The sequence below is a fragment of the Aptenodytes patagonicus genome, chromosome 2 (assembly GCF_965638725.1).
Source record: "Aptenodytes patagonicus chromosome 2, bAptPat1.pri.cur, whole genome shotgun sequence".
In the NCBI taxonomy this organism is placed as follows: Eukaryota; Metazoa; Chordata; class Aves; order Sphenisciformes; family Spheniscidae; genus Aptenodytes; species Aptenodytes patagonicus.
Genome location: NC_134950.1, coordinates 120,297,042 through 120,310,677, shown reverse-complemented (window position 1 = coordinate 120,310,677; position 13,636 = coordinate 120,297,042). Strand labels below are relative to the sequence as shown.

The window sequence follows — 13,636 nt, the reverse complement described above, 5'->3', positions numbered from 1 at the left end:
ACCTATGTCCATCATAACCAGAAAGAAAAAAAGTTCTGGGTGTATTTCTAATTGTTCATGGCTTGTAGTACAACTGTTCCGAGCAAAGCTATTTAGAAATTTCCCTTGGTCATCAAAACTTGCAAGCTATTAAAAACTCAAGATACACTAAGTGACACACACATTAGTCATAGCTGGTACATGTGGATTAATAATGAATACTTCATTTTCACAGCAGCTGTTAAAGCTCGACTTCTCCAAAGTTATGCAACAAGCAACAGCTGGAGGCTTTCATCTCATGCAGATCAATATCAACAAATGCAGTAAAAACCACACTATTTGCTAGATTCTTTCCAAGGAAAAAACACCCCACAAACATCTCCACAGCAAAAACCTTAAGGCTACATGGTTTTTCAAATACAAAGTAATAAAGTTAAAATTTCTAGATTACCAAGTGAAACCATTATGACAGCACTATGTTTCACTGTATATGATTTAAATATATATAATATCACACCTTAAAAAAAAAATTACTGTTAAGAACTGTAACACTTAGAACATCCAGAGGCATTTCTCCCAATGAAAAAATTCTGGAGTACTGTATCTGAGAGAGCAGTATTATTTAGTGTTTAAATTACTCCCACAGAATAAATTGCACAGACTTCTGGAAAGATGGAGGCTCTCAGGAGACAGAAGAGCACTGAACAGAAGATGAATGGACAGAGTTCGCACTAATAAAGCTTTTCACAGTGAGACAGATATCCAAAGCTAAATTTGACAGCTGTTTTGAAAGAGAGTGTTTTTCACAAACTGCTTTTGAGAGAAGAAATTCTGGAAGGGGTACCCTTCTATGCGCAAATATAATGAGACAGTATTGTTACGGATAAAAAAACCCACCCTGAAGTAAACTCTGTAATAGCAGCAAATCTACTTATAATGTATTTTTGTCACTATTTCCAGCAAGTATGTACAGAGTTGAGATTTAGAAATAAAAGGTCTAACATAGTCCTCTTCAACAATCCATTTAATCTGAGAGAGGAGATTAACAATTTTTAATGAAAAATGAAATGAAATGCAATAAAAGCAGCCCCAGTAGTTCTTACAATGAATATTTGCTGTTAATCTGAAACCACTGTCTATGAAGTTGTTTAATACTGTCTCTCTTTGTACTCTTCTAGGTTGCATTTATTGTACTTTTGCTGGACTATAAACATGGAGACATTTTTCCTGTCGAGCATGTAACACAGACATTTTGTTTATGAATAGCGCTGCTGTAGTGAGCTGAAATATAGATCAAGCCACAATTAGCACTATTACTCACAAAAAAGATTAGACATAAATAGAACTAAAGTGCTTCATAAACATCTTTCACAGATAATGAAATGACAAATTCTGGCACAAAAATATGTGCAACTACCTCCAGAGATTCAGGAAATACTGTAAGGGTGCTACATAGTCAGTGCCAGAAGGCAAATTGTTTTTCTGTCCTGTGAAAAAGTTGAGATTTACAGATTTTCATTTGCTGCATCAGAGTAAGACAAAAGAAACATTTCACGTAACAGGAAAAAAGAAAAAAGGAGAGAGGAATGTAGAGAAGCTGCTTTACTTAAACTAGAAAAAAGTCCATCTCTTACAGTGCTTTCCTGGGATGTGAGAGACTCTACTCTGCCTTACTCAAACTGAATACAAGCAATCACACAAACTGACTTTCAGATTGCCACATGCCAGGTGTCTGTCCACAAGTTACTGGATACTTACAAGCAACTGCCTCTGCCATTATTTAATCAAATGACTAAAACATACACTAAAGATGAACTCTGAAGGGCGCTCTTATCTCTGTGAACCTGTGTTATTGGTTGGTTGGGTTTTTTAAATCCAGAAATTTTAATATGGACTTAGGGGAAAGAAAAAAAAATAATCTTCTGATCAACTGTGGCAAAAACCTTTGTCAAGAAATCAGTATTTTCAAAGGAAAGAAGGGCTCAGAAACTTGTAATGAGCTTTGGTCACAATGCTTAAATCAATTCCTTACTGAGTGTGAGCCATTTGACATTCAACCTAAGAAACGTGAAAGTGATGATTTGAAGTGTATTTCAGGACAACACCTATCCTTTGCAAAGCTTATGTTCTGCACCTGCGAAAATAAGCTTAATAGATTATATCCCGTCTAGAAAATTTGACTCCTATGCCCATCCATACATTTGACCAAAATCGACACATACATCTGGCACCTCTAAGCTGTGCTTCAGCAGTTCACCACACCTACATGTAAAATTATAGCAAAAGAAATTAAGATAGATACAGCACAATACACTGTGCTGCATCCTCCATGGATTAGGTCGGTAGAATTACATCTTCTCGATGCTTGGTTCTCTTACTGGCTAGCTATCCAAATCCACCTCTGTGGCCACTCTAAAAGCTTGACTTTTATTGTCTAAGACTTAGCTGTGTTTGTAAGTGTACGAACAACAATGACAGTTTACTCTAAAGGACTATGATTATTTACTACTACCACATGAAAACCAGAGGGAAAAGTCATTTGTAGAAGGGAATCCTTCCACGGAGCAAATTTCTGATCTATCATCCCTTCTCATATCTGACCATCTTTAAGGATGCTGAAAATCCTTTCTCTGATTTTTCCCCTCACAGTGAATGATGTTTCTCAGTGTATCTAGCCCAAAGGCACACTCTGCAACAAAATAATAATTTATCAGAGTTAAGGACAAAAGCTGAAGACTTCAAGAAATGGAGTAGTGCCCTAGGATTATCACTTAATCTGTTAGACATCTGGGTGCACTGAGGACAGGATTTAGACAAAATATTCAAGAATGTGGATATTAAACAGATACTTCTGCAATTTATGTTCAATAACTTTACTGTCTGGATCCTGAAGTTGTAGTTACCTCATAAAAATAGAAGTAGGGGCTAGATACCACTTTCTTCTGGAAAAAAGCTTACCTTCTCTTAAACAGTTACATACTTTACTGTCCCAAAAATTAATTTGAAATACTCTTGATTTTATTTCAAGCTAACAGGTGTTCTTCTATGGAGGTAGTTTTTACTAACATCATGATTTCAGAAGTCTCTCTCAAATACTGGAAATTATTTTCAGAATGTTTTCCCATTAAGTGTTTCAGATTTCTTAATTCCTTCTAGGTGGCATAGTGAATATTCTTGAACTTAGCCCCAACTCAGCCTAGTAGGAGTCCATGTCTTGTTCCAAATCTACACTCTCAACTTCGAAACATGATAGATATGTGTTTACCAGCTATACTACTGCATGGAAAGAAAAGAACATCTCAACCATCAAATTCACCTTCCTGGGGAGGAAAACCAAGTAAAACAAAACCAAGCCAAATTTGTTCCAAGGATTTATTTAAACAACAAACTGATTTTTACTACCTCATTTGCTGTCTTCAATAAATGACAGCAGTCCCTTTTTAACACAGCTCTACGAAGCAACAGTGGTCAACGTATCAACTGTCCTCAAAAGCTTAAAAATGTAAGTTTTACTGTATTGTAGACAAAAAAGGCATATTCATGTGACTTTAGGTTCAACATAACTTGGGAAAAGTCATTCTTGTGCAGTATCAAACTATGTAAAAATATTTCGTGCAGGATAGAGCAGAAAATGCCAGTTATCATATGCTTGTTATTTCCCCATTTACATCTCTTGTAAATCTTCTTAGGATTTGATGCATTTATCCTAAAATCAACTCTCTTTGGAACTGTAAATGTACTACAGAATACATTTTTACTTTTCAGTTATACTGGCAGGTCTATGGACTACAGATTTTATGTAAAAATGTGTGTAATTATAAAGCTACACACTGCTTTCAGAAAAGTGTACCACAAAGGGAGCTGATTTTTAATATAGGAACTCAAATTCATATTAATTTATATTAATTCAATACCTATCAGGCTGAACACAGGACAAAAATATATATGAACTAGGAAAACACGATTGGGAAATCACAAACATAAAATTAGAGAAGACTTGATAGAGTGAGTTTGCATAACCAGCTTGATGTTAGGCGGCCACATTTTTGTTGCTCATTTTTACTGTACTGTGGTTTTATTAGATCTCTCTTGCAGCAAACATTTTCATACTAGTGTAATGTTTAAAATTGAACATCTGCATGCTTAAAGTTTCTCGCAAAGGTTAGTAGCAGCATACGAATGCATTCAAATAAAAATTATTGGAAACACTGTAAGAGTTTGACATAGGGTTAAGAATAAAGACAATAATTCAGACAAAAACCTTTGAGCTCCAAAAAGAGCGAAGCTGGTCCTGTAGTGCTGGCTTGACTGTCTGAAAGTTTACAAAAACAAAATCCACTAATTGAAAACCTTTTTTTTTTTTTTTTTTTTAACCAAAACAAAAATAACAATCCAAATTCAGATATTAAGATAAGCAAATGTCTACCAATGAAGATTTTTGTTTGCAATGCAAGCCTGAAAATTCTTACCTTCAGGCTAGGTGTTTGGGTCTGGTCAACAGTAAATCTCATTAAAATACTGAACTGGAGGTCATTTGGAAAAGATTCCCTGTAAAACAAACAAATAAAATCGTGTTAAGTTACATGAAATTTTCTTTTAATACCTGTTGAGAGGCACTAAATAAGCCCTCACACTCTTTTCAGTAAAGAAAAGCTTTATTGCTTCTGAAAGAAAAAAAATTTCTACCAGTTTTGTTGATACTGTATCTGACCTTCAGAAACATCCACCTAGCATGTAAAGGACAAAATTTAAGAAATTCCTGCTTTGAAGCAATTATAGCTAGAATAGATAATGCAAGTAATAAGGAATGATATAGTAATCATACGGTAGTGTTCTGATTCTAAATCTATGCAATCCCCAGATTATTATGCAGTAGTACTCCTAAAGGTATACACCACACCCCTCCTGCACGCTTCTCTGAACCATCCTGTTCCACTCTGGCTGCCTCCACCCTCCCACATGCCACACTGCGGGTATGACCCTCAAGGGCTCTGCTGCAGCAGCAAAAAAGGAGGTGTAGCAGATCATATTCCCTCTCTCCCCGCAACACGCATCACACCCTTCCCCAGATTTCACAGCAGATCTGCCACGTGAATAGGTTCAGCAGAGGCCTAGACCGCTTAGACTGTCCTGTACTTCAGAGAATGGAAGATGAGAAGTAGGTCCCAGGGCCCCTCCAACTCTACTTAAAAATCTAGCTTTTATTTAGAAATAAAACTGGCCAGGCATGGCCAGCTCTGATGGCCCCCAAAATCACATAAGATCATTTTGGAAGCAGGCTATTAGTTAAGTTTGGGGAGAGTGGAGGAAAGAGAAAGCAAATCCATTGTTGCCATAACTCCTTAAAAGCCTGCTAACACTGAGAGATTAATATTGCAACAATATTTTTATATCAAAATAAAGAAGTTCAAACACAAGTACTGCATCACTGAACGCAAGGCAAGACAACAAACATACATGGCTCAGATGTACATTTTGGAGTCAGATAAGTAGCATCATATTAATTGTTCAGCATTAAGGACTCAAACCCTTTCAACTAAGAGTCATTTAGGAAACCAAAATGCTTAAGCAGTGAGGTTTACTGAAGTTTCACAATCTGTTATTAGCTCTGCATTTTTCCAAGAATCTCATAGCACACCAAAAAAAAACCAGTAACTTGGAAGTAGCATGAGGGTTTGGATTTTTTTTTTTTAGTAGGTTTTTTTAATTATTATTTTTTTAAGAACTCATTACCTTGTGACATCAAGTGCCTTCTGAACTTTTGCTTGTACAGACCCAAGCAAATCAGCACCCATTTTTTTCAACAGCTGTGTCAGCAGTACAAACAGCCAGTCCTGCAGATCTTCTTTATGGACCTGGATGAAGTCCACCAGTGTCTCCAAAAACATACTGAACACCTAAAAGGCAGAAGAAGATGGAAAGAGGGTAGGATGGGGCAAAAGAGGAAACGACACTGACGTATGCTGAACTTACAAACAAAGAAGAAAGCAGTAAGGGAATCAGAGGCAGAGAAAGGCAGTGTTTTGCAGCCAAGCAGAAAAGAAAAAAAAGAAAAAAGAAATCTGTCTTGCTTTTTCATTGGATTTTGATACAAGAGTACATTGGAAATGTTAGCCGACTTCTGTAGAAGTTTGACAATTAGGTATTCCATGCAGTTTCGTCAAGAAAAGAAATGCTTACTGTGATGGCTGGCGCAACCTCAATTTTTTTAGTAAAACTTAATTTTTTACTCTTTCAAGCTTTATCATTAAGTTGATTTGACATATTCCTCAAAGACTACAAAAACACTTTCTCTCTAAAACCAAAAAAGCTGCTACAGTTCTTTAGCAAAATATTCGTTGTAAGTATCTGCATTACTAAATACTGCAAAATCATGAAAGCTGGCCCATTCCTTTACATAAAATATTTGTGGAACAGAACAAGATTCCCCTGCTATTGCAGGTATCCAAACACAAAATTATTCACCAGAGTAGGGAAAAAACCCCCACAATACATTTCAGATTGGCAGGTGTTTAAAACACAGAAGTACTTTGTCTTTCCAAAAACATGTTATCCATTGTATTCTTTTCAACAAATAATGTTGAATACAATAAATACAAATAATGTTGGAAAGACTGCATTCAGTAAAAAAACGACATATATTGTTGGATTTATAGTAACCTCAGCACTCAGACCAGGAAGAAGGGCTTTTTGGAGGGAAGGGGTAAAGCAGGGCATGACAACTAAGTAACTTTGTTTAAACAGCCTTTTTAGTATCTCACTAATTTTATGGTTTTTTGCAAGACCTGCGGTGAAATCAGGATGTATATGCTCTATACCAGTGTGGCCCATGGGTTTCCCATTTCTCTGATAAGAAAAAAGGGTGTTTGGGCTGAAAATGCTACCTTCACAACTGATACGCGCTCCAGCTCCAGCACATAGGTGGGTACAGAAGCAGAAGTATTGCTATGATGCAGAGAGGGCTGGAGAGATATTGCCTCCTGAGTATTTATGACATGGATACAAGGTTGGAAATAGCTGCTGCAGAGGAAGGGCTGGAACCCCACATCCTCCTGCAGCTGACATGGCTTGTCATAAGGCCAAATACTGCTGCTTGTCTGTGAGAGCGGATGATCCCAAACTGTGATCATACCTCACATGGCTGCAGAAACCAGTCCACAGAAGTGGGCTTTCTTCCACAGCAGTGATAAAGTATGGAGGAGTTGGCACATGCTGCTGCATGCCTTCATCGCTGAGGAACTTAGATCTCTTTTCATGTTCTTCATCAAACCAGGGTAAGCAAATTCACACCATAAAGTGAAAAAGTCCATACAGGTATCTTTAAAAGAAGTGCCTCAAAATTTACATTAGAAATAAAAAAATAAATTCAGATTCTTTCAGGATCTAATAAAGACCAGGGAGAATCTTTTAACAGACATCTTAAATACTGAAAAGCTGTCTTAGAAACAAAACAATACAAGTCCTACTCAACATAAAGCCCATCAGGATGAGCTACTTTAATCAACTTCCCTTTTGGGGCAAACTACATTGAAAATTGTTAAAAAAAAAAAAATTGCTAACTCCTCTGCTATCTGTCTAGATTTGTATTCAAGTCTGAGGTTTAAAAATTACCCTCCCAGTAGTGGGAAGAAATTTTTATGCTTGGGATTGGAAATAAGGTCTTCTGTATTCAGCTGAACTGAAACAATATACCACTTCAGGGATGCACAAGTAGTGGGCACGATTATAAGACCTAGGCAAAAACAAACCAAAAAGTACTTTCTGTATTGTAATATGACAGTCTTTGGATTTCACAGCCCTAATATAAGGGGAAAATACACTGGATGTAGGCAAACAACAAAAAAAATTCTGGTGCTATAAAGATTACACTGGGGGTCTTATAATTGTATTTTAAACCCTTCAAATTAAACTATACAGCTCAGCAGAATTTAAAAAACTGTACCTCTTTCTTCAAGTTTGCAGACACTGACACACACATCTTTTTCATTAAAATGTGCAAGCTGAACAAACTGGTTACAACCTTTTAGTTGATGGAGTAATGTGGACTTCTTATAACACTTTAAACATGTAAAGTTGTTTAAACTGAAATCATTATGAAGTGAATTATGAATCGCTATGGCAGAAGTACTCTAAAGATCCTGTGCCAATGCCTCAGCTGTTAAAAATACACGTAACTGAGGACTCAATTTTGTTTTCAAGCTTTGTTTGATATTAGGTTTACCACAGTGAATGTCTGGAGAAAACTCAAACAAGTTGAGTCATTTTGTTGTATTAAAAAAAAAAAAAATACAAATCATACCATTTCGTCTTAGGCCAAAGCACGAAGAATTTAAGAAGGCTGTAAGAGCATTTAAGGTAAAGGATGAATTTGGAATGGAAAATGGAACTCAACCACCTATATGTTGAACAATGTATGCGGGTACTGTGATTTTTGCAGTTTCCATTTTTATGATGTAAATTAAAATTCTGAAATCAAGCATCTAAAGTTGAAGTTTTTAATAATTTGATAGTGGAAAAAATAAACAGATATGAAAATAACTGTAAGTGATCTACCTTTAAAGTGAATTATTTCAGATGTGCCAACCACCACAATATAAAGCAGGAATGCATAACCAAACAATGTCAGTTAATTAGTAGATAAAGCACATCTCGAAACTTTACCACACAGTTTACATAATTGTATATAGCATTTTATGATTGCAAAGGCTTGACACTGCATGAACTCTTTGGGGAAGAAAAATAGAGAAAAAGGGTTAATTGCACATTCATGCAAGTAAGGTTAGGCTTCCAACAAATATTGAACCGACTTACTCTCTAAAGAGAGTTCCAACACAGGGGACAGCATGCAAAACGAAACAAAAACAAAACAAAACAAAAACAACAAAAAAGGGAAAAAGATAAAAACACACAAATTAGTGGCCATCAATACAAAGTTCCTGTATGGAATATAAAACAAAATAAAACAAAAAAGGTATTTCAAAACTTTCATGATAAATTTAGTAATTTTATTGGGATACCCAATGTATTTTAGAAGTAAGCACTTGGCATGTCCTTCAAATCATTCTCCTATTTTCTCCTCCAAATGATATTATTACTCTTTTTCTAAGCAATTCCCTACATCCAGCTATCATGTTAAAGTAAACCTTTAAGAAAAAAAAAAAAGGAGTGATGACAGAAAACTTCCTACAGACACTTGAAAAGAGTCTAAGATGACATTTGTGTAGCCGTATGTGTGGGATAAAAAATTCACAGCTCATGAACTCTTAGTACTTAAAGGATCCTCCTGATAATATATTGATAACTATTAATAGTTTTGCAACACCAAAAAGCAAGCAAGGTTTCAGTGACTGGGAACAGGTGTACTGCATGTGCTATAACACAGGCCAAATTTTCGAAATCAAAGCAATATTCTTTTATGTCAGAATGCCCAGTAAACAAAACAAAACAATCAACTAGAATAATTCAATGTAACCGTAAAAGCTTAATGAAAAGATAAAATGCTCTTCTGACACATACAACTACATTTTGGAACTTTTTCATTATCCTTCCCTGGCTCCCCCACTACAAAAACATCTCCAAGGTAGTTCTGATATATGCATAGCTGCAATATTAATTAACACACAAACAAGTAAAATTAAACGAAGCTGCTATTCACAATTTTGTCATTACTTCATTTAAAAACCAGTAATATTTCAACATTTAATTTTCTTTCCTCTCTGCTGACTTAACTGTTCTTTTTATGGAATGTTTTCTTCAGTTTGTCTTTAACTGCTTGGCTTTAGTCTTTTCTTCTGGATTTCTACAGTATGTGAGCAACTTTAATATTAAAGTTGCTGTGTGAAATGCAAGTTTCTTTGAAAATACCTGGTGTCACAGAGAGCAGATAAGGCACTTTTCCAGCAGGAAAAATAGGGAGGACAGATGAACACTAAGGTAACCCTGTCAAGACTTGTCATCACTCTGAATTTAATTTTCCATTGCAGCAATAAGGAAGACTTAAAAATGTTAACTGTATTGCATAACCAAAGTAGTTTTTCAGAATTCTGCTGGGAAAAGCCAATACTTCTGAAATAATTAATTTGCTCTGAATTTTTCTGGGTTATCATTTTATCAATTCTGAAATGTGGACACAAAGTGGGACATGTTATACTCAATAGAAGAGATAAGGTTTCTTCCAAACAAGCCTATAATTCAAACAAAACATGAAGTTACATGTTTTTTACATGATACCATTGTAACTTTATTCAGCTCCTTATTTACCTGTAGTCCTTCTGCTACGGGAAATTACTCCATATATGAAGCTGTGCTAGTAACCCACCTCCCACAAAAATTATAAAACTACTATCAAGCAAAGTAACTCAGTTAAAAAGATTTTAATGGTCTTAGAAAACAGAAGGATTATTCTCATTATATCATCCATATTGGGTCTTTACCTAGGTAAAAGTGAATAAAACATCGCATTTTCTTTTAAACTGAAGTATAGTCTCCACCTTACTTATTCAATACTAACAATGATGTAAAAATTATTCAACAGTCTCAACTGCCAGCCCTACCTATGAAATTCGAGGAAGACATCATAAGATAATACAAAATACCCTGGAAAATAAGTAAGTACACATTTGGTATAGTTCATCAGACTCATCATGTATGACTTGGACCACTTTCTTCATGATTTAAATTACTGCACCAGAACCTTTTGTTTCTAATTGAGAGAAAAATCTTTACTCATGTTGAAGTGGCCTCTGTAAACAACATGACTTCTTAAAAATACTTACAAATTTTGAGCACAAACTGTTGAACTACTTCAGTGCATTTTAGATGAAACTAACCTTTACTTTATTTCAATTATCCTGCGAAAAAGGTGGAAAATTGCGTTGTTCAAAACTGCAGATTAAATGGATTGAAATCTGACACCATTAACTGCTTATAGAATACAGTTTGTGAAATTTTTACATGTGCAAATACCACTGACATATTTTACAGCAACTGGCTTTCTATTAATATATGTTTTCAAACATTTACTGCAAGTAACAAAAACCTAAACATACCTTACTGTGAGGATCAGCAAACATTCTTGTGAAGATTTCACACAACCTTTTCAACTCAACACGACTGTCAAAGTGACAACAATACATTAGTCAACTCCCCTGGTAGTACTACCGGAACACTAATGCATAGCAATCAGTGAAATCAACTGTAAAGATTGAATCAAATAATCTAGTAAATGAAGTAGAAAAAGCATTTCGTTTAAGACATGGATAAAAATGTAATGGATTTTGTCTAAAATGAGACTTTCAACCTAGAAATGTCTCTTTAAACTAATTCACATATTAAACTATTCCCAGCTATTTTAACAGAGCAGATAATGAAACAGGTATTCTTAGTAGCTAGTAATAAACACTTTCTTCTGAATAAATACCCAATTAATAATAATAATGATGATGATGATAATAAAATTATACGATAAATAAATAAAAATAAAGGCCTTCCATCAATATGAGATGCAAGCACTTTAGGAATCTTTTGTATTGCAAGAATTCTCCTGATGTTAAATTCAATTTCTTAAAATGAACTTTTTAAACAGATCCTGTACAGCAGTGGCCAGAAGTGACAATAGCTTCCTCAAGTCCTTCCCCCACGTTACTCTCACGGACACACATCCTGCTTTCCCTCTCCCCAGCTTTCCATATACTTTAGAACATTGGCCTCCTTTCCTACTTCCCTTGCCTTACTTCAACTCTGAAATAAAATGTTTTTCTGTTAACATGTCTTCTTACCTTAAAGTTCTCTGGTTCTTTAATAAGTTTTGCAGGCCTAGAAGGCCTTCTTTTCTCTCTGACCAGTTGGAGCTGGCACAGCGATTTAGGACTTCAGCCACATCTTCTGTCTGTCTCATATACGTTGGTATACTTCCATTCCTAGAGCTATAGGACCTTTCTGAACAGGCACTTGATGCATCACTGTTGGCATCATCATCTGAGTACATCCCATAGGACTCGTATCTTCTTCGCACAGGCTTCTTCTATTGTACAGAAACACTCCACATTAGTACTGATTTTCAAAGAGATAGTATACATATCCATAATCAGTAGAAAGACCAACAGTTCAAATAATTGGTGTGACCTCTACTCCCTGCAGTGACAAATGGCTCCAACTGTTCAATAGGTCAAACCGAGTTAATAAAAATATTTTAAAGTACGGCTTGTGTTGTATTCCAAATATAAAAGCAAAGCAAATGCAGAGAAGACATACGTTTGATGAAACATTCAACTTAAAGTTTACTTGTAAAATCCATAAAATTGCATTATAGGGTGACATAAAGACTGTATTGAAAGTTAGTTATTTCACTTAATAACTTTATACATGTTACAGAATATAAGAATCAGGTCTAAACCCACATATTCTGTCATTTTAACTTACTTTGTATCAAGCATGTTAGCAAAATATTAAACTACTGAAGAAGGAAAATAGTTTCTATACCTTAGTCCGTATGTCTCCTAAGAGCTGTTAGCAGTAAATTATTGAAAAGAAAGAAATTGAGAACAGGAAGGTAAGGCATAGCAGCATTATGACTACTAAACTACCTGCCACTGGAAAAAATACTGTAAATTTTGTTCTTAGCTCTCTGTATCTGAGCAGCGTATCATGCACTGCCAAGAAGTAGTTTGCTAAGCTTCCATTTCCAGGGAAATACTACGTATCATCTGCTGGTTGGTCACAAAGACTTCTCTGTCAAAATCTTTGTATCTTATGCAGTGATATTTGAGCATGAAGACTTAACACATGCAGTCAATTGCTATCTAAGTATGAAACCTTCATTTACATTTTATTTTCCCATCAACTTCTTCATCTCTAACTTCATTTCAATATCTAAATTTTATCATTGCAACAATTACTACAGCAATGTCCTACAAAAAAATTAATTACATAATGCAAAATCCCAAATCCCCTAAAAACAAAAACAAGCCAACAAAACAAAACACAACGTGCCAAAGGCCAGAGGAAAAAAAATGCTATTTATCCTAAAAGGAAAAGCACACACCTCTGCAAAATAACTCTGCCATTTAAATTTTGGTGTTGAAGCTATTTAAAAAATTTGATTTCATTACATACTCAAAGAAGCAGTAGCATAAGTGACTGATTTCCCCTTAATTACCATTGCCATTTGCACAGGGTTGTCATTTTTGACTGCAGAATAACTTAAAGGATATTGCAATACAAACTAGTCAATACATCATGTAACAAACAAGCTTATTGTCAACAGAACAAGCATACATATACATGTAAGAGAATGAAGGAAGGGAAACATCACAAAGACATGAGCATTTTTTAAAAGGGTCACCATAAGTAAAAAAAAAAAAATTAAAGAAATAGAATCTGAAATGCCAAGGACTGTGCTAAAGTAAAAGGTATAAAAATATGTAAAGATCATCATATTGCTGCATTTCATGTGTCTTATATTCAAACCAGATCTTAGCCAGAAGACACATACCCCTTTGGCTTGAGCAGTATTATAACTGGCCAAGTATTTTTCATACCATAAACCCAGTAATACAATCCAGAGTATTTTTAGCTTTTCTATTACATTTCTCAGGACTCTACATTCTACCTTTTAAAAACACTGTTCTGGGTGGCGGGGGGGGGGCTTCAGTCTATG

The 13,636-nt window shown here is 35.2% G+C and overlaps 1 protein-coding gene across 50 annotated transcripts in view; it reads right to left on the bottom strand.

The window, feature by feature from the left end:
• The window catches only part of CLASP2 (cytoplasmic linker associated protein 2), a 148,387-nt gene that overhangs the window by 17,694 nt on the left and 117,057 nt on the right, over positions 1-13,636 (bottom strand). For 18 of the 50 annotated variants that reach the window (XM_076330917.1, XM_076330948.1, XM_076330947.1 and 15 more), the window contains 6 exons: positions 12,460-12,483; positions 11,757-12,001; positions 11,028-11,091; positions 5,713-5,876; positions 4,449-4,527; positions 4,241-4,291 (listed from right to left, as the gene is read on the bottom strand). In XM_076330917.1, the coding sequence (XP_076187032.1) occupies positions 4,241-4,291; positions 4,449-4,527; positions 5,713-5,876; positions 11,028-11,091; positions 11,757-12,001; positions 12,460-12,483 (627 nt within the window). The remainder of the gene's footprint in view (positions 1-4,240; positions 4,292-4,448; positions 4,528-5,712; positions 5,877-11,027; positions 11,092-11,756; positions 12,002-12,459; positions 12,484-13,636) is intronic. The other 32 variants (XM_076330931.1, XM_076330963.1, XM_076330964.1 and 29 more) reach the window with 3 other exon arrangements.